This window comes from Talpa occidentalis, unplaced genomic scaffold (assembly GCF_014898055.3).
Source record: "Talpa occidentalis isolate TD23 unplaced genomic scaffold, MPIMG_talOcc4v2.1 talOcc4.4, whole genome shotgun sequence".
NCBI classification, from domain to species: domain Eukaryota; kingdom Metazoa; phylum Chordata; class Mammalia; order Eulipotyphla; family Talpidae; genus Talpa; species Talpa occidentalis.
The window spans coordinates 118,785,069-118,805,680 of NW_023604295.1; the positions used below are offsets into that span (position 1 = coordinate 118,785,069).

The window sequence follows — 20,612 nt, forward strand, 5'->3', positions numbered from 1 at the left end:
CCAAAGCACTGGGCTGCCTTTCTCACCAGAGTTCTTGTCTAAGACAGCAGCTGCAGGGAAGATGATGAATTCTGTTTTAAACTGTCCAAGTTATATGAGAGGACATTCTAACTGTAATTTTGGGGCACATAATTTCTTTGAGTATCTATTCGAGTTTCTTTATCTGTACAAAAGAAATAATACTTGCATTGACTACTTCACAGGAGTGTTGTGAAGAGTCAAGTACATGAGAACTTTTGTGAACTCTAAGTCAAATTGCATGTGCTTTATTATTAAGTAAAAAATAGCTTATATCTCTACTGCAACCTCGAGTAGCATAAGAAACGCTTGATGTCTCCAAACTAGACATTTGCTATCTTTTGAAACTAGGTCCTTCTCCAGATGTTCTGTTTATGCTAATGACACACCCGCCCATTCTCCCAGGATTCAAGCTTAAAAACTAGAGTTATACTATACCTTGTTGTTCTACCTACTCTGATCCAAGAATGATCAGTTCTTTCCAAAATATAAATTGGATCAGGTCAGACTGGTTCAAAAATCACTGAAAATTTCTAATAGTTCTTGGAAAACAGAATCAAAAACAGTGAAGTCAGCCCCAAGATCCTGTTGTCCAGCTTTCCCTTCCCCTCATTAGTCTGATGCTCCCCGCAGTCACTCCAGCCACACAGCCTTCTTTGGTTCTCAAAGCCTCGTTCCTCAACGCCACAGCTCCTACTGGAACCCCAGCCCCAGTCATGCTTCTGCCATCATCTCTACCTCCTCTGCAAAGCTACCCTGCATCACTGGCATTGCTCAAACTCCACTGGATTGGAGGCACATAGAAAAATATCCTTTTCCTTGGAGACTTACTGTCATGTAAATAGTATGGGAAGTCTCCCCTGCCTCCTCAGTTATAGAGTTTATGACAGCAGTGGTTCTGTTTTTACTCCAACATTGTAATTCCGTGACTAGCACATAAAGGACAGTTTTGAAATGAATGAGTGAATCCCTCAATCATTCTCTTTTTCTAAATATATATGTAAATATAATATATAATATGACAAACTGAAATATTCCTTGTACCCAAATGCTTCCTTCCCCACCTGCCCAATTTCTTTCCATATGATAGTTTAGCAGACATCTAAGGAATGGAACATGCCACTTTCCATGTAATATTTATGATACAGTAAAATAATAACTGGCATCTATTTTAATTACTATTTTAATATTTTGTATTAAATACTTCTGAAAAAAATATGTTTTAGGAAAGGTTTGTAATTCAAGAACACAGATAAGAACATATATGAACTACTGTTGAAGGGGATTTGTTGCTGTGTTGGCCTTCATTTTAGGGGTGTTAGATAGGGGCTTGGTGTCTGGAGAGAGTTGTTATCAAACACACTGAGTGCAAAGCAGGTCTGGGGAAACTTAGGTGCTTCAATGCAGATGTGAGGAAAGTACCCTGGGATATAACCACATTTTAGAATTTTGTACCCTTAAATATTTTAGCCTCATTTTTATAGGCATTTATAAAGCTTCTTCACATGGCACACATAAATGAAGCAATTGAGTACAATAGTTAAGGAATAACCTGGGGGTGGGGCAGATCTAGTTTTGAATCCTGAGTCAGCTCTTTACCAACCACAGAGACCTTGAGCAGGTAGAGCACTCATACCTACTTTCAGTTTCCTTACCTATAAAATGGACAAAACAGTCCCTGCTTTATACTGTTGTGAGGATTAGATGAGAGATTTAGCAGTTTGCTTTGCCATTTTAAGACCCTCAGCTTATTAATTATTAGAGTATTACCATACCATGAAGTAGGCAGGAGAGATAACTGAATTGCTGCTTGCTAACCACAAAGGGATCAAGGACACACACAGGCAGTGACTAGGCGCTGAAGACTTGAATCAAGTCAATCAACTGCAAATCCCCTGGTAATTCTCAGGGTAATTGAATTCCTGATAAGGAAGGCACTTTCATGATATAGCTGTGTTGTTCTTTCAAACTATAGTCCAAGAAGCAAATTATGTTTGATCTTTTAAAACCACCTGAAACATAAAATTTTATACTCAGAAACCGAGTATAAAATTCTGTTGTTTGAGGGCAATAGCTGTCCTACAATCACAGGAAGGATTTATGAGGAGAAAGAGCTACTGAAGTTCAGTCTTCAACAAAAGCAAGAAGAGTCAGTGGAACATCATCTAGATACAAACATGCCGGAGTTAGAGGATAGCAAATTACCACCCACAGGCCAAAGCTAGCCCTCTGCCTGTCTTGGTAGGTGAAGTTCTGTTGGAGCAAGGCCATGCAGTTCCTTTGTGTACAGAGCAGAGAGCAAATGTCCCACAAAGCCTTGCATGTTTACTTCTGGCATTTCACAGGAAAATATAGTCCCTGTTACAAAAGACATGGCTGGGAAAAATAAACTCCGAAATTCTCTTAAAATGCAGAATTTTATTCCGAGAGTTCTTTCCTCACACCTTTAGCCCCATGAAAAAGGGATAGTTTACCTTTTTTTTTTTTTTTTATGAAGTAGCAGGTGAGCCAAACCTCCTAAAATGAAATAAACAGCTAGGCCTTCACATTGTAAGGGACTTTTCCCAGAAAAATCAATTTAAGATTCCACGCATGTCAATGACCCCAATATTTCCCTCCCCCATTATGAAATTCCTCATGTTTACAGATATTAGGACTCACTGGAATTGTCTGTCTTTCCAGAGTGGGTGCTGATCTAGCATTCTGCTTTGGTTCTTCCTCTCCTGCTGCTTTCTTACTGATGTTCTGAGTCTCCCAATTATCTGGAGTCTGCAGATCATAGCTATGTGATGCTGTTTTCAAGATGTTCGTGCATTCTTTGGACTGAGTTTTTCTGGAGAGAAACAAATAAGGACTTGCAAAAACATTCTTCAACATGGAAAGATTTTGCAAATCAGATGTCAACATTCAAATTATGTGAAAAACAGTAATAGATACTATGTACTTAGAACTTACACTACACTGAGCCCTTTACTAGGTTTTTTTGAAGAATTAACATAACCCTCATGTCAACCCTATGGGGATTGTTATCCTCATTTTGTTGTAAGAGGCTCGAAACAATTATATAATTTCTCCAAAATCACTTAACAGTATAGTCAGATTTGATCCCAAGTCTGTTCAACTCCTGATTCAGAAACTAAATGGCTAGAGCACACAACCCTCTCACGATCAGACAATTCCTGTATGTCCATGTGCCCACGCATGGTTTTAAAGTTATAGGAGTTTGTGGGCATTGACACCAGCTGGGTTGGTCTATGTTGTTCACGGATGACTCTGGTGAATCCAGAGATCCCTGGGCAAGCCACATCCAGATCAAACTGGAATGACAAATGGGGCGTGGGACAGGTGAGTTGATAGCATTGTGTGAAGGAAGAAAACCCCCAAAAGTCTAAAGAAACTTTCCAGAGAGATCTAAAGTTCTTTTGAGCTCCTCAAATACCACTCCATTCACTGTGGGGAAGGGGCTTCTTTACACTGTTCCGTAAAGCCTGGCAGCCTCTCACTGACTTGCAGATCTCATACCTGAGGTCTTCTGCATCCTGCTTTGCTGTCAGCTGGGCCCGCTCAGCAAGAATTTCATCACAGAGCACATCGTAAGGCTTATCTAGATGGTGTTCCCCCATCACCCAGACCCAGACTTCCTTATCGGCTCCCAGTTTCCAGTGGACAGATTTGCCATTTTCTGTAAGCAAAACAAAACTTGAATTGAACAAATATCTTCAATCATAGATCATGTCTCCCATTATTAGACAGTTTAGGTCTTAGGGGGAGAGTGGGAACTACTAGATGAGGCAAAGCACTTCCACCCTGCTCAGGAGCAAGTCCACCCCAGGGAGCAGTGGGAAGGGCAGCAGCAGGAGAGGCCACAGCAGTGTTGGGTTTTGCAATTCCCCATTTTATAAATAAAGAAGTTAAGAAGCAGACACACATTGTTGGCATTATCCTTTAGGGTCACCAAGCTAACAGATATCAGGACCTCTGAAGTCTAAGAATCTCCTATAACCCAGGAATACACAGCTGCTCCAGGGGTTGGTGTTTCTACTCTCCTTTTAAGGCTCATTGCTGGGTAAAAAACATATGTTTTAGAGTTAGATTGGCTAGAACTCAAATTCTAGCCTTGCCCCTTGCTAACTGTGTGACTTAGACTAATTATTTAATTCCTTTAAGCCTCAATTTCTTCATCTGCAAGATGGGAATATTAATATGTACTACCTAGGATTGCTGAGGGCACTGGGCAGGTGAGGTGCACCAGGTACTGCCCTAGTGACTGCCACATAATAGCAGTTCATGAGGGGTTAACTGCTATCATCACTCTCCTATTATTTACATACATGGCGACTCAGAGATTCACACCAGATTGTGAGAAGAAAGTACTATGGGCAGTGTGATAGCTACTTGGTGAAGTTACTTAAATAACCGTTGTTTGCATTGGTGGCTGGGGTTGTATTACATCCTAGTTCCCATGCTCCTGAGATGTAGACACACAAGTCATCCTCCCTGAAAGCTGGGTAAGATGGGGCATATCTAGGAAAGTCAAGAGGTGCAGTCCCTAAAGCTAAGCACCTAGAACAGACCTTCCTGGTAATTGTGGTTCATAGTTGATTCCTGCTGAGTATATGGAAAAGGGTACCTGATGGGAAGCTGGGCTAGGCTGTGCTTACAGGATAGGAAGCCCCACTAGGCCTGGATCTTATCTTCTTACACACAGTAGAAGAAGGTTTCCAAGTAAATCATCTTCTGTCCACTGTGTCCACTCTATTGTTAACTTCTAGAAAGCAGGCTACTCAAAGTCAGATTTGTTCTTTATGTTGGCCCACTCCCCTCTCTCAGTGCAGTGGAGACTTTCTGCAGTATAACAAAATTCTAAATAAAGATATGGGATGAAACCAAAGGCAAGCCCTAGAATTCTGACTGTGAAATGGAGGCTGTAAGAGAAAGTCCCCCCAGTAGACTCTGGTGGAGGACTAGAGGTGACTTGGTGGTGGCTGTGGAGTGGTGACATATATTTAAGGATGTGTGAGCCTGTGTCGCTGAACCACAGTATTTTAAACAAATGTTAGTTCAATGAAAGAAAGAAAGAAAGTAAGAGAGAAAAAGAGAGAAAGAAAGAGAGAGAGAAAGAAGGAAAGAAAGAAAGAAAGAAAGGAGGAAAGGAGGAAAGAAAGGAAGAAGGAAAGAAAGGAAGGAAGCAAGGAAGGAAGGAAGGAAGCAAGGAAGGAAGCAAGGAAGGAAGGAAGGAAGCAAGGAAGAAGGAAGCAAGGAAGGAAGGAAGCAAGGAAGGAAGGAAGGAAGAGAGAGAGAGAGAGGACTCTCTCCTGCTGCTGTCCAAAATGCTGAAAGGAAAGAAGGCCAGCGGGAAGAAGGTGGTCTCCACCCTGCCAGTGTGAAGTTGCAGGAGGCCACAATGTGGCAAATCTCATTTGAGAAGAGACCTAAGAATTTTGGCATGAACAGGACAGTCAGCCCAAAAGGGATCTTAGCGCTGTGTCAAATGGTCCCCTACAGCAGGCTGCAGTGGCCAGGGCCATTCTCTATAAGCAGCTGAGAATGTACCCACCCTGGCCCCGCAATTAACCAGTTCACTAGGCCTTGGATGGCCAAATAGCTGCTCAACGGCCTCAGCTGGTCCCCAAATACGCATCAGAGATCAAGTAAGACAAGAAGCAAAGATTGTTGGCCTGGGTTGAGAAGAAGCTGCTGGCTCAGGGGATGTCCCCATGGAGAGGCCACCTATCTGTCAAGCAGAGGTTAATACTGTCCCCACCCTGGTGGAGAACAAGAAGGACCAGCTGGTGGTGACGGCATGTGACATAGTCCCCAACAAGCTGGTCATCTTCCTGCCTGCCCTGTGTTGGAAAATGGGGGTTTCCGACTGTATTAACAAAGGAAGATAAGGCTGGGGTGTCCAGCCCACAAGAAAACGTGTGCTGCTGTCACCTTCACACAGGTTAACTTGGAAGACAAAGGGACCCTGGCTAAGCTGGTAGAAGCTATCAGGACTGACTATAATGACAGATATGATGACATCTATTGTCATCGTATAGGCAACATCCTTGGTCCAAAATCTGTGGCTCATATTGTCAAGCTGGAGATGGCAAAGGCTAAAGAATTTGCCACTAAACTGGGCTAAACATATGTTGTTGCATCTTCTGTAGACAAAAGTGATCGATATTCTCCTTCAAAAAAAAGAGAGAGAGAGAGAGATGGGGTGAGGAGGAAAGTGGCGGGGAGAATCAGTCTTCACCATAAAAGGAATCAAATGTACCACTCAGAGAAACTGGTCTCACCCTGTTTTTACAAGTGGACAAACAGCATAAGTGGCACCCAGGTATGAAAGGAAAAGCAACCCCAGAGTGTCCTCACGAGCTGTTCCTGCTAGCTCCAGTGTTTGAGGAAATGCAAGTGGTTCATTAACTTTAGAAAGCTGCCATACTTCATAAAACTCCGTACATTGCACTCTCAGGGCCACTAATAATACTTTTTACTATGTCCATCTCTCAACCTTCATCTAAATAACTCTACTAGTACTGGAACCAAACTGTGTGGGTTTTTTCTAAAGATTTATTTTTATTTATACAAGAGCTAGGGTACAGTCAAAGGCATGGGAGGGTGAGAGGATTCACCAGAGACAGAGTGGAGAATAGAACAGGCAGACTGACTGAAATACACTGCTGAGGGGAGCAGCAGGCAAGGCAGGAGAGGTCTGCCGCGCCGTGTCGGTATCTCCCCAGTGGGCCAGGAATTGAACCCACACTGTAGAGGCTGCAGAGAGCTTCACAGCGCTGCGCTCAACCTGCTGCGCCACTGGGGAGGCCCCCTCTACTAGTACTTTTTGACAGCAGGAAGACACCCAAGAGGTGAGTGGCAGAGTGCCAGGGTGTCAGGAGGAGAATGAGGACAGTCCAGCAGCTCTGCTTGGTGCAGTGCGGTGCATGCCCTCCCAAAAACACCTCCTGGGAGCGCTTGGGCTATGGGGTAATCTCAGAGGAGAAGCCGCTGCTCTGGGGGCCAGAGGAGTGGGAGAGAAATCCTAGCATCGCTTATGAACACAAGAGGGTGCTTAGAAACTAAAAGTAGAGAAGAGACCCAAAGGAGAGGCCCAGGATGTTGAAACTGTGAAGGAGGGCGAGGTCAGAGTGTGGAGAAGATAAGAAACAGTGGCTTCTTTCAGGCAAGAGGACGGAATTTGATACAGAAAATCAGATTGAGCCAGATGCAAAAAAATGGACTCTTGCCACAGCAGTACTCCATCATCCCTATTCAAATTGTTCCTCACCAACAAAGCTCTTAAAAGGGATCTGTAAGCCCAGATACTGGAGGGGCTTTTAATGGTTCCACTCGAGTCCCTCCTTAAGGTTTTGGCAGGTGGGGAAGTCATTGCCGTAAACTGAGTGTTGTCTCTGCACCCTCAGTTGCACACCAGCATGCAGGAAGACTATTAAGGCCTCTCTATAAAGGGGTGTGCCGGGCACAGGCAAAGAAGACAGCATTGACAAGAAGAGCTAGTCTTCTCAGTGCTGAAAAGTGATATGTGTAGGACCCCGCTTCTCTCCCTAGCAAACCCCCTTAAGAAAAAGGTACAAAGTCACAGGACCCTGAGGTAGGCACTGCCCCTTGCCTTAATTTAATGCTGTCCAGACATTGGATTTTCTGTCTCCTTCACCTTGAATTTATATGCACTCTTTAATAAGAGGAAATTGAGAGAGGGAACTTTTTATAGCACTTCCATTTAATTATAAGTTTCCTCCAGTCCTTGAATCATATTTATATACTGCAGTGTTCATCGTGTATGCTATCTTAGGGTTCTTGAGTTCTTCTAAAACCAACTTTCTAGAATAGTGGGTCAGTTCTGCTTGGTACCACGCTACAGAGAACCACTGTCTAATGACTCTTTTTTTTTTTTTTTTTTTAATTTTCTAGAGGCATGTCTTATTTTTATTTATTTATTATTTGTTTGTTTGTTTGGTTTATACATGCACTGGGTACAGTCAGAAGCGCGGGAGGGTGAGAGAATTCACCAGAGCCAGAGCAGGGAGCAGAGCAGGCAGAAGGACCGAAGGACACTGCTGAGGGGAGCAGCGGGCGACAGGAGAGGTCTGCGCGCCATGTGGGACCCTCCTCCGGTGGCCGGGGAGCAGCCGGGGATTGAACCGGCTGCAGAGGTTGCAGGCAGCTTCGCAACCCAGCGCTCAACCGCTGCGCCACCGGGGAGGCCCTGTCTAATGACTCTTATCCATGCCTCAGTCACCATATAGAATGCTAACTGGGCAGAGTTGTGTAATATCACATAAAAACAGGATGACGCACATCCTTGGCAAGGAAACGGCCAGGCTGATTCCAGTCTTCTATGAGAGCCTGGCTACTCACATCCCCATAGTGTCAGATTTCTGCAGGGGTGGTTAGCCCAGCAGGGGTCTGGGGCTGCAGGCAGGACCCTCTGCCCCAGTGCAGGTCATGCATCTTTCAGGGCCCGCAGGGGCTGGGACTGTACAATGCACAGTCAGCACCACTCTCCATTGCAACTGGATTCAATTGGAAGGACAAGAATATTATGAGATGTGAGGGGCTAGGGTAAGAGAGTGTTAGAGATTTGTCCAGTCTGTCCCCACAAAGAGGAGACCAAGGACTGAGTGAACAGAAGTCGAGGAGCCTCAACAGCAGGGGCCTCCTAACAAATGTACATACTAAATGCACTTAGGGTGTCATCAGGGAAGGTATAAACAGGGTAATGACCAATACCCAGGTTTTAAAAATATCACTATATTTGAGTTCCCCAAACTTCCAACATCCCAGCATCTCCTACCATACCAGCCTCTCCTGTAGAATACTGCACCGCCTGAACCAGACACTAAAGAATGCCTGGGTAGCAGTGCCTGCAGGCGAAGGGTGCTATGCTCATGTCCCTTCTGATGGATGTCTGTGCCACACATGCCATGGAATATTTAGAGTATCTTCTAAGGTTATTGCCCAAGTTTACAATGAGAAACTTGAGACTCAGGGAGGTTAGTAACTTGCCTAAAATCATAGAGCTAGTGCAATCAGAACCAGAACTCAAAACTGCAAAAATCTGTGTTTAGAGCAGCCTCATAATGTGACATCCAAATTGTAGCACTTCTAGGAGCAAAAAGGGAACCCAGCAAAAGGGACATCAGGAAAGGAATATAAAAAAGGCTTGGCTGAGCCAATTGGGATGTGTGGAGTCCTCGTCACTTTCTGTCCTGCCCACAGATCAGGATGGGGGAGGGGGGGGTAGATCCAGCCCAGGTGCATTTTAGTGAAGGCCAAGGTCAAGTCCTGTTGAAATGACTCACCACTGTTGCTTCCTCCATCGCTTGCTAGTTTTGTATAATCCTGTACTTACTAACACTAAAGTGCATCTTTTAAAATGTAAATAAATCTTTATGCTTATTTTAGAGGCAAAAAGACTGAAAGGATGTTGGGGAAGCCAAACCCAGTTACAGGAGCAAGCTCAGAGTTAGAGGGACAGATACTGAGGCAGGAGGTGGGGCCAGGACCAGTGGTTCAGAACAGACTTGGAGTTGAGCTGGACATGAATTCAAATCCCAGCTCTCCCAGCGACCCACACAAATTACGTTTTCTAAGATTGTTTCCTTATTTGTAGGAATGTAGGGCACAACACTGGCCTCGCCGAATTTTTATGAGGATTAAATAGAAGTGCATAAATATAACACAGACATCAATGCCTGGCACATACTGATGGACCAGTACTGTGGTGGGGGAAAAGCCCTATGGAATGGAGTGGAGCAGATGAAGTAAAATCCATGGAGTTCAGGGACTAGGTGTGTGGTGAGGTTGGGAATAACCAAGGTGGCTCCTGAGTTTCTTGCTTTAGTAATGAGGAGAAAGCCACACCCCTGGTCATGACAGAGAATGAGAGGCAGCCTCAGTCCTGGGGGTGATGGGGAGAGTTGGGTGATGCTGATGAACTGGATTTGCCTCAAGCTTGCAGCACTTATGAGTCATCCCAGTGAGATGCTTACCAGGTAACTGACACAAGACCAAAGTGCAGGTGAGAGGCTGGCTTAGCAATGTGGATTGGAGAGACACAGGCATAGTGTGGCAGGTAACCCTAAAAGGCAGAAAAGGGACACTGGGAAACAATACAGGGATCTTACCCATACCTAGGAGCTGTGAACCTATGAGTCTGTGAACATTGTGAAACTACACAAAATGTCTGTGGGCATTTCCCAGCACCTAGTTTTCAGTAAATTTTCAAATGAATCCATGAGTCCCTCTTCCATATTTCAGGGTTACAAACCAGTGCAGAATGAGGCCCCCCCTCAGAACCCTGGATAAATAGGGTCAGACAGACATGAAAAGGAAACTGTCGTGGAGCAAGCAAATGACCCACGACACCGAGACAGAGGCTCTGAGAGGCAGCTCAGCAGTCCTGACACTGAGGAATCTACTGATATCAGACCATGTCTGGGAGTGGAGTCACCTCAGCGGGTTCAAGAGCAAGGAGAGGAGAAAGGCCTGGTGGGGGAACACAAAGCAATAGCTTTATTTATTTCTAATGAATGAGAAAAGGCTTTGCACAAGAAAAGGCTTTGCACAGCAGAGGAAGTGTCATGAGTCCCAATCTGTTTCAAGGATACACAGAGGCTGCCCTGCACCGCACATAGAGATCAGATGCTAGCCTGTTGTGTTAGGTTTCCATCAACTAGAGAGATCTGGTGAAACAACCCTCTGCTAAGTGGAGGCCCTCCTCTGTTTGTGTTACAGGAAAAAAGTCATACATGACACGTCTCCATGGCACAGCCCTAATGCAAGCACGTGTTTAAATGTGTGCAAACACCTACAGACAATAGAAACCATTATGAAACTGCAGGCAGCACATTTATTAAAAGCACTGGCTTTGGGACTGTCTGATGTGGAATCTAGTCCAATTCCACCACTTACTGTTGCTGACCAGGGCAAGTTAGTGAGTATCCCTCAGCCTCACTTTCCTCTTCTGTACAATGCGAGCAGTTCAGCTTTAGGCTTGGTTGTGATTATTTAATGAGTTAATATATTTAAGACATGAGCTCAGGCTCTGATACAGCGAGCTACTTTTACAGTCTAGAGCAACATGTCCAAATGTGATCTATATCCATGTGTATACATTTTCTAGTAGCCACATTAAAAAATCAAAAGAAACAGGAGAAATTTAATATTACATATTTTATTTTCCCCAAATATTAACATGTCAATATGTAATAATATAAAGTTATTTTACATTGTTTTTTCCCTAAGAAGGCTTTAAAAGTGGTAATTTGCACTCTGGCACACTCAATCTAGATTAGCCTCATTTCACATCTCAGCAGCTGCATGTGGCAATGGCTTCCATTCTGGATGACGCAGCCCTAGACCTTAACCTTTACTTAACCCCAGCAAGCAGAGCAGTTCATAATTCTCTCTGCCTCAAAGAAGCACATTTCCCCACCACATTGTGGATGATTTTCTGATTTATCACTCAGTAAGTCCACCCTTTTGATGGTTTTTCAGTATACCTCCTACTGTAGCCTTACAATTACTAAAAGGTTGAGAGTTTCCTGGGCTACACAACTTGCAAATCCTTTTTGGAAAAACTCACTATAATAGACTCTATATTTGTAGAGAAAAATAAATACCAGATGACAATGAAAGAGCTGTTAGTGATGCTCTAGAATGGTGTAAAGGAATGAGGGTAGACATAAGACATTATTAGTGAGGCAAGAAAGGTACAGTCTCCAAAGCCACAGCAGGGCTGAGAATTAAGAAGAATGTAACCCGGTCAGTGCCGGCTGGATTGGGTAGGGTGGGGGAGGCAGGGAAATAGGCTTAAAACCAGAAAAACATATGGTGAGGCCTCAACAAACAGTGGCCATGGGCTTAATGGGTCCACAGCACAAGGGAGATTTTGGGAGCACCAGCCATGATAATACCACCTTGGACTATCTGTGATTTTTATCTTTAAAGACAGAAAACAATGAAAGGTAGAGAAGTGCTATCTTTTTAGGGGAAATTGTAGGAAGAACCTCAAACTTTTTCTATAATCAAAAGAGAAACTAATTGAGTGCAACATTTATTTTTTTCAAGTGTTAAATTTAAGGGGATAATAAACTACTGACATGAAATTATCAACTGATAGAACTTCCACCAGGTATATTAATATGTTTTTTCATGAACCTTAACAAAGTAATATAGGTTTTCTGAGAGGCAGATTCAAAACACTGCAAAGGAAGAATTGAAGCAAAGAAACTGAATTACTATCTTAAGTTACTGCAAGGAGTCCAAATGTAAAATGCCCAAAGTTGTACTCTGGGCCACTGATACTGGGGCAAGAATCCTTCAGCCTTACTCATCCCCAAAGTCACCCACCACATTCATGTGTTATGTTCGCTGACATGGGGCCCAACAAGGCCCTGTTATAGCTGGCAAACTCTGACTTCAGTTGGGACATGTTTCTTGTTGAAGGAAAAATTCTGTTTTGAGTGGTGTAGAGTACTGTGAAGTCCAGCATAGTAATCCAGGCATATACTGGGGTGTGATCTTGCATATATTTACTCTGCTGATTCTAAGTTTCTCTACCTGTAAAACAGGACAAATTGATAGCAGCTTTGTAGTAGTTTTATGAAGATGAAACATAATGTATATAAAAGTGTTTTGGGTAGTGGCTGGCAAAAATAGGTATCTAATAAATAGCTGCTTTTGATAAGAATATAATAATAATGAATGAGATACTCATGTATTTCCATATCATTTCCATACCATAACGGCTTATTTAGAAAAAGATTTTAACAAAAGGCAGTAGAATCTAAAGGTTACTGCACTGGCTTCCTTTTTGAGTCTGTGTGTATATACCCATGCAAGTGAAACCCTGAATGCTTTTATCAAATTTTCATTTTCCTGGCTTAATGAGGAATGAGAATTTGGTCTTAAAAGCCTCTGTAAATGACCTTGAAGGCTGTGTGTGTGTTTTTTTTTTTTTAAAGCTTAGGTATTCATCCATGACAGAATTTGGGGTGGGGAGGGGTGGTTAATGTGTACTTTTCTAGGTCTGCTTGTGTATATGCTTTAAGTCTTGATACACAAAGAACTCCTCCCCTGGGGTCTCCAGAAACCCCCTCAAGCTACCAGTGACCCTGTGGTCAGGAAGGACACCTGAAAACTTAACTCTGCTACAAAATAAGCATCATGACTTTTTTCCTTGCAGCAGAATTTGATTTTAAGAAGGAGTTTCCCTGAAAAAGTCAACTCAAAGAAAAATCTCATGAAGTCCCAGAAATGCAAACATGATTGCTTTGAAGAGGCTGTTACAAGGATTTTATATGCTGAGAGAAGACTCAGTATCTGTGACAATAAAGGGGATAGAAACACTCCTTAATACCCCTGAAATCAAATTCAATGGGTAACTTTATTTCAGCTTAAGATCAGTCTGGCTTCAAATAAGAGACCCACTTAGAGAGATGCAGCTCTATGGCAAATGCTGTGCATGTGCATGTAAGTACGTGCAGGCACACAGACTTCAGGCACTATTAGCACCTCAACACCACACCAAACTGGAACTTGCACCTGCTGTGCTTCTAACTAGTGTGAAATGTTAAACAAGCTGGGAACCATTCTACTAACACATTCACACAAGTGTACCTTTCTTGGGTCTGGATTTCATTGGCATCGACTCCTTTTTTTCCATTGCTGCTTCTCTTTCTTTCCATCGGCGGATCTGTTCCTCCCTCATCTTGAGGAACAGGATCTGTTTCTGTTCTTCGCTGAGCTCTGCCAGCAGATCCGGATCTATGTACATCTGTGACAGTATCTGTTTCAGCATCTTTGCAGGTCTGGCGTCTTTTACACCTGTGGCAAAAGTTCTTGAAAATGGCTTCCAGGTGTGCCTTCCCTGGGTGGCACTTGGCTGCACCCTCAGCCCTTCCGGAGACTAGCGTGATCCTGAATGACTTGGAGGAGCATTCAGCAAACAGGCTCTTGGTTTCCAACACCAAACATCCTGATCAAAATGCCGTTCGTGGGCCTGTAAAGAGCAGCAGTCAAAAATCAGTCAGTATTAAAATGTGAAGATGCCGGGTAAGGACAGACTGAAGAATAAAGCTTCAAGGAAATAGAGTGTCGCTTTTCATTTCAGGGGAAAGAAGAAAGGCTGAGAGAGTTTTGTTAAGAGCTTGTGTAACCTCTATCCTATAATTTCCAAGAGATACTTTATCAAAAATAACAAAACAAACTCTAACTTTTTACAGGTCAGTCTCAGGGAAATAAAAAAATTGTAACACAGGTTTGGCCTACTCCCAGCTGAGCAAACATAACATTACCTCAGAGCCTAACAAACTACCAGCTGAATGGCTGATAGAGAATTAAAACAAAACAAAACAAAAAAAAAATGCACAGGAAGAAACTAAAAGGCTCTCTCTAAACAGCTTATTTCAAAAGAAAACACAATTTTTGAGATTTCAGAGAGTATAACCCCTAAACTAAACAGAATCGTGCTCAAAGAAGAAATAAAAATTCGACTACAATGCATTTTCCTACTTTCCCTTGAAAGTAGCACTAAATAAACACAATTATACACTTTCAGCTTCGCAAAAGGACAATGCCTACTAGAACCATGAAAGCAATACAGGTGCAGGAGAGAATACTCATGTGCATTCTGGAAGGTCACTAGGTATTAGGTGCACTTCCTCCAGATAACCTAATTTAATAAAATCTAAATTTACAGACTAGATAACTGGGTGAATAAGGGGTGATTAGGCTCATTACAAAGATGCCTTGCTTTAGTACAGACTTTATTATAGGGCTTTATTATGGGGCTCCCATGGAATCAAGCACAAGTGCTATCTACAGTGGTTCCATGGAGGGTTAGAGGGGTGTTAGTTAGCACGTCTACTGAGGTTTCATTCTACTTCACACATCTCTATTTTTTTGATTAAAAAAATAACAAATAGTAAGTCTTCATATTTTTGTAATCAGAAGGAAATATTTTTCCACTCTGGAGAAAAAAAGATTTTCAATTTGTCTCAATACAAAATGACACACACACAAAAAATTTACTGACTGCAAGTTTTCAGTATCCTCTACGTCCTAAGAACTTGACAAATAATTTGGTGCTTGCAATGCCTTAATAATCTCACCATCTAGCCATGCCACCTCAAATATCTTGTTTCTCCATAGCAAGCTCAAATACTCTTAAACTTCAGACTTGTCACCCTAACATATCTTGGCTCCTCCTAGTTCCTTCACCTTGTTGTTCCTCAGCCAGGCGATGTTCCTCCCATTTATGGGAAACTCCTTCAGCTTTCCCTCATCCTTGCAAGCCTGATTCTCCATTTACACCAGTCTTTTGAGATAAGCATGCTCAACATCTGAGGAACCCAGTGTGGTTGAAGTGCATAGTGCATAGTTCGATTCACTAGCTATTTATTGTATAGTTATTGAAGCTACCACTTTTCTTCCTAGCTGCACCCTGTAATCTCCTGCAGCATTCAACTACCAGAACCCAAATGGGACATAACATTAAGAGAAAATTTAGAGAGAATGAAGAGCAGTGTCTGAATCTAACTCAGCCAGCCATGCTCTTCCCTAACCGCCTTCCTGGCTTTGTATTTGGGGTTGAGGTGACCTTCAAAATCTGTAATAGTCACAGAATTGAGGTTTTGTAATGTCGTCTTGACTTTTAGGTCCTGTACCTTCTTGAGGGACAGGGCCAACAAAGTCCACACCGAAAGAGAGGTTCCAGGCTGATTCTTGTCTGCAAATGATAAGAGCCACAGGAAGTACTTCCTGGGCACACTTGACTCCAGTGAAAAAACTAGTGGTGAGAAACCACAATGAATGACTCCTTGACATTCCAGTAAACATTCTTACATCGGGACATTCCATGACTCTAGTGATTGATTTCACAGAAATAAAACATGGTAGAGAGGGAGTAGTCCAGGGTTTCTGCTGTCCCCATTTTGAATGGAGTGAATCCTAGCAACAGTGATGGTGAGGGTAAACCTTGACACCATCAAATCACATTCCTCCCCTCTTCCCTATCCAGATTGTCTGATAAGAGCTAACGTTCACTGCGCCAGTTACAACCTTCAGCATTTGACTTGTATTAATTCACTCAGTCTCTACAGCAACCTGGACTTCACTCCCTTACTACCCCACTTCACAGATGAAGAGATGGAAAGTGGCAGGGCTGGGCAGTCTGGTTCTGGGTCAGTTCTGCTGTACTCCTTCACCAGTGCAAAAGGTTTCTTGCTGAGCATAGAATCAGAACATCATCAGGATGTGGTACCACATGTGAAATATCAGAATGAAGACCGGCAAATTCTTGCAGCAGGAGAAAAGTTAACTGAAGTTTGCTGTACACGGTGCCTTTCTGAGAAAATGCCTCAGCAGGATAATTGGAGATGAACTTAGGGAAGGCAGACATTGAAAAGACCTCATCCCAAGAATGAAAGCTTGCAGCTGGCTGACATGCTGGCCCAGGGGCTAATGTTCTTTGCTCACTTTACTCTCTGGACACTTTGTGCCCTCAGTTTCCCTTTTATTCAACTACTTGGAGTGTCACAAATGGTCCAGCTGCTCACAAGTCCAGCAACACTTCTCTGATGAGACACTCAAGCTCTTTCACAATTTTAATTCTGTTTTATTTTGTAGCAAACATGAATTTTTTAGTATTCAAGTGGATCTTGAAGGACTGATATGGACTTCCCTTTGACCTCAGAGATACAAAGTTGGAACCCAGCTTACCACTGTCTTATATGATCAGGCTGCTGAATAACGTGCATGCTGTTCTAAGACTGCTGATTCCACTGCTGTGGAATTTTTCTTCCTGTCTGAGATGGGAAACTCAAAAACAGCAAACAGTATACACAGGACCCAGCAGGGACATCAGCCCGACTTCCAGCTCAGCCTCTCAGAGGCTGTGTGACTTTGGGCTATCACTTCACTTCTGGGGACGCAGTTTCCTCATCTGTAAACTAGGTCCTGCATTGTGAATGTTTGTTGAGGACTATGTCATATCATCTAGGGTAAAGTTACAGAGACAAGTGCAGCTAGGGGAGAGGAAACAGAAATGAGAAATTAATGCACCAGGGTTTTTTCCATTTTCACTCCTGACTGGACAGTCATTGCCCAGACTGACTTTCTCCTGCCTCGTGTATCAAGTGCAACAATCTTCCAGTTATGCAAGTGCTAACAAAATGAAAACCTCGTCCAACTTGGTTTTCTTCTTATACAGCATTTTGCTTAAGAGAGAAATAACAAGCAACATATCCACAGCTGCTGTTTATTCCAAAAACAAATTTCTGAAGGGTCATAGGATGAGTTATTTTCCAGGGTACCCAGAAATTTGGCCTGACTCTCACACCTTCCACATTTTTTCTTATACAAAAATAGTGTTTCTGAAGACTCTAAGACCTGCTATACAGCTTTAACCACAAAAATACTGTGATATGGACAGTATAACCTCAATGTTAAGAATATAGTTTGAATTCTAATTCTTCTAAAACACAGTCAGCTCTATTTTCAGACTTTCAGTTATCTTATTCAAGCTTACTTTATTAATTTATTTGCAGAAGGGCTATTTCTGAGTATAAAATGAATTACCAGAGATGAGAGCAACTTGTTAAATTTTGTAAACATATCCCATTCTTCATAAACTTGAAATTGCTGTGCTCACAGATTTACCTGGAAAATTCCATTCATTTGCCCAATCTTTACCCACTCATTTATTTACTTAAAAAATGTATCTAAGTTGTTCTATTCATCAGTTCAATCACACAAAAGCCTTTTTAGGTGAGGAAAAGCTTAGAGAGAGAAGGCCCTTGGGGAGGGAAAGAAAAATTCCAGAAAAATACAAATAGTGACTGCTCACTGCCTCTTTACCCCCATACCCTTCCAGCAAGAACCCCAAGATTAGGAGCATCAGCCATGTCCACAGGCTTGAAGAATGTCACTGCCTCCCTGACTAGGGCCGCCATCTGGTTCTGCCTAACAATGGACCTAGTGGCCAGGTGCCCCTACTTCATGTGGGCACCTCTGGGTGTGGGTGCCCTCGGGGTGCCCTCGCGCCAGGACAGCGCAGCGGGCTGAACCCATTTCCTGGACTCTGGGAGAAGGTAAGGGGCTAAAGTTGTTCCCACAGCCCGCCCCACAGGAGCGCAGGTGCTGGCTCCCCCAGCGCACCAGATGGGGCTCTGGTCACCACGCCCCGGGAGGCTGAGGGCAGAGACGCGCGGCCACTTCTAGAGTCCAGAAGCTCTAGACTGGCCTGGCGCCCCCCTCGCAGCCGCAGACGCTGGCCGGCCGCCGGGCTCCTCCCGGGGGTACCCAGCGGGTTGTGCCTGTCCATATCCCTCCAGGATCCCAACCCCCCTGCGAAGCCCAGAACTGCCTCCTCCGGGCTCCCCCTACCACGACCTCCAGCCCCGGGCCCTCCGGCTCCGCCGCTCACCTGCCCGCAGCTCCAGACACCCGATCCCCGACACCGGACCCGGCCCAGCCCCGCACCTGAGCCGCCCCGAGACGCAGAGAGGCCCCAAGTTGGGTCCCAGGCCCGCGCCTCCCGTCGGCGCTGGAAGATCGTCCCGCCTTCCCCCTGTGCCAGCTTCCCTTCCCCACCCCGCACCTACCTCTGTACCTGGGCACCGCCCTGGGCTCGCCGGCAGAGCGCCCCCAGCACCGGCCACGTCCGGGGGCGGCCAGGGAGGGGAGCCAGGGGCCGGCAGAGGCGCCCGCGAGTGGCACAGGCTGGCGGGACCGACACCCGGGCCGAGCTGTGGGCCAACAGCGCCCTCAGCCCCCGCCCGCCCGCGCCGCCCCACCCGCGGCCCACATGCCGGGTGACTGACTGGGTGTGCGCCCCACCCGGGCGTCTGGAGCAGCTCCAGCTTCGGCCTGGGCCAGGCAGGGCAGGGCGGCTGCCACCCAGGCGCGCTGTCCCCGCGCTGCCCCAGCTGCAGAGGTCCTGGGCCAGGCCACCGCCCTCCACCATCTCCCGCGGAACTTACAAACGTGAGGGGTGCGGCCCCCTCTCTGCTCTGGAGCGCAGGTTTTCTTGCAAGGTGGAGCCCTCGGAGGCAACCAGGCCCTTCTCAGTTACACCAGACTGGGTCCCGCAAGTCAAGTCTGCTCACCTCTGGGTTTTGCTCCTGTGTCCCCAGAGGGGGTTTTACTCCCCCGCCCCCTGCCCCTTTTGTTGACTTGAAGGAAGCCACCAAACTCCCTGGACACTTGTCTGTAAAGTGTGTCTTTGTAGGACAGGATCAAGAGGGAAAAGACGGGATCTATGGAAACGGAAAACAACAGAGATAGTGAGAGAAAGTGAAAAATCTGGAGGAAAAAAGGTAAATGAATCTTGTGAATTGCAGCAAGAACAGGTTGGGGTGGTGCATGTGGGGAGGAACTGACTGAGGACAGGAAAAACAAACCTCTTAGAGGAAAGTTCAGCAGAAGCAGAGTGGAAAGGTTGGAGGGCATTTTCTACCGTGAGGAACTTCCAGAATGCAGAGGAAACAGCCTGCTTAGGTGATCCTCCACATCGCAGGTGTTGGAGAAACATGCAAAAAAGTAGGCTCTTCCAGACATTCAGAAGGCTCACTTGCTCTTTAAAGGATGAAGCTTTCTCAGAAGCTGCAGAAGAGACTCAGTTACAAAGAGTGTTGACAAGGAGATGAGTCCTGAGACCTAGTTATTTAGGAACAAGTCTGGGGATCGTATCAGGAGAGAATTTCAGGTTTAGGCTTGGTTTATACTCCTTAATAAATGATATCCAGTGCAGTGTCACTTGCCTTTGGTTAACTGCTGTGGTCAATGCAAAAGGAATCCTGACAGCATGGATAAAACAATTGAAGAAGTACAAAGTGTGGATCATCAGCCAGGAAAAATTCCTAGGACAACGGCCAGGCACCTCCCTCCATACTCAACTGCTCTCTATATCCTGAAAAGTCTTAGTATTCCCACTTTGCTGGCTCTCTGTACCTGAGTTTCCCTCTATGGTTACTAGCAGGGCGTACCTTATTAAGAAGTTGTGAGGGTTAAATGAGTCAGTACCTATGAAGTGTTTAGAGCAGTTCCTTGTGGTAAGTGCTCAAACACACCATTTCACTTTATTTCACAATGCACACTATCATTTCAAGTTACTGCCTCACATGCCCCTCTGGAACCTACACTCTCTTAGCCTCAGTGATCCCCACCTCCTACTATGTTACTTCTGAGATTATGTTGTAAAAGACCTTGTTCCTATCTTGGCCTCTCCATCCACCCATACACACACCCCCTCCCCCACTGTGTGTGTGTGGGGGGGAGTATTCATTCTCAGGGGACCAACTGCTATGTTGTCAGAAGCTCTATGGAATGGCCGGTGTGGAGAGGAGCTGAGGACCCCAACATAAGCCCCAGAATGAGTTTGGAAAAGGATCCTACAATACCAATCAAAGCTTATGATATCTGCAGCACTGGCTGGGAGCTTCAATGCAAATTCATGAGACTACTTAGTTAAGCCACACTCAAACTCCTCTCATGTCTTGTTGAGCTACTAAATTTGTGTTGTCTTAAGCCTCTAAGTTTGGGGTAATTTATGACATGGCAACGCATAACCTATATATAAC

The 20,612-nt window shown here is 44.6% G+C and overlaps 1 protein-coding gene and 1 pseudogene across 2 annotated transcripts in view; one reads left to right on the forward strand and one right to left on the reverse strand.

The window, feature by feature from the left end:
* SH2D4A (SH2 domain containing 4A) overlaps positions 1–19,042 on the reverse strand; it is a 52,887-nt gene extending 33,845 nt beyond the window's left edge. The window contains exons 1-4 of one of the 2 annotated variants that reach the window (XM_037526194.2): positions 19,014–19,042; positions 13,651–14,032; positions 3,541–3,700; positions 2,680–2,851 (exon numbers count right to left, since the gene is read on the reverse strand). In XM_037526194.2, the coding sequence (XP_037382091.1) occupies positions 2,680–2,851; positions 3,541–3,700; positions 13,651–13,831 (513 nt within the window). In that variant the 5' untranslated portion in view covers positions 13,832–14,032; positions 19,014–19,042. Of the gene's footprint in view, positions 1–2,679; positions 2,852–3,540; positions 3,701–13,650; positions 14,033–18,635; positions 18,680–19,013 lie in introns of those variants that run through there. The other variant, XM_037526193.2, reaches the window with a different exon arrangement.
* LOC119257869 (60S ribosomal protein L7a-like) lies at positions 5,349–6,148 on the forward strand (annotated as a pseudogene).
* Positions 19,043–20,612: the final 1,570 nt, after the last annotated feature.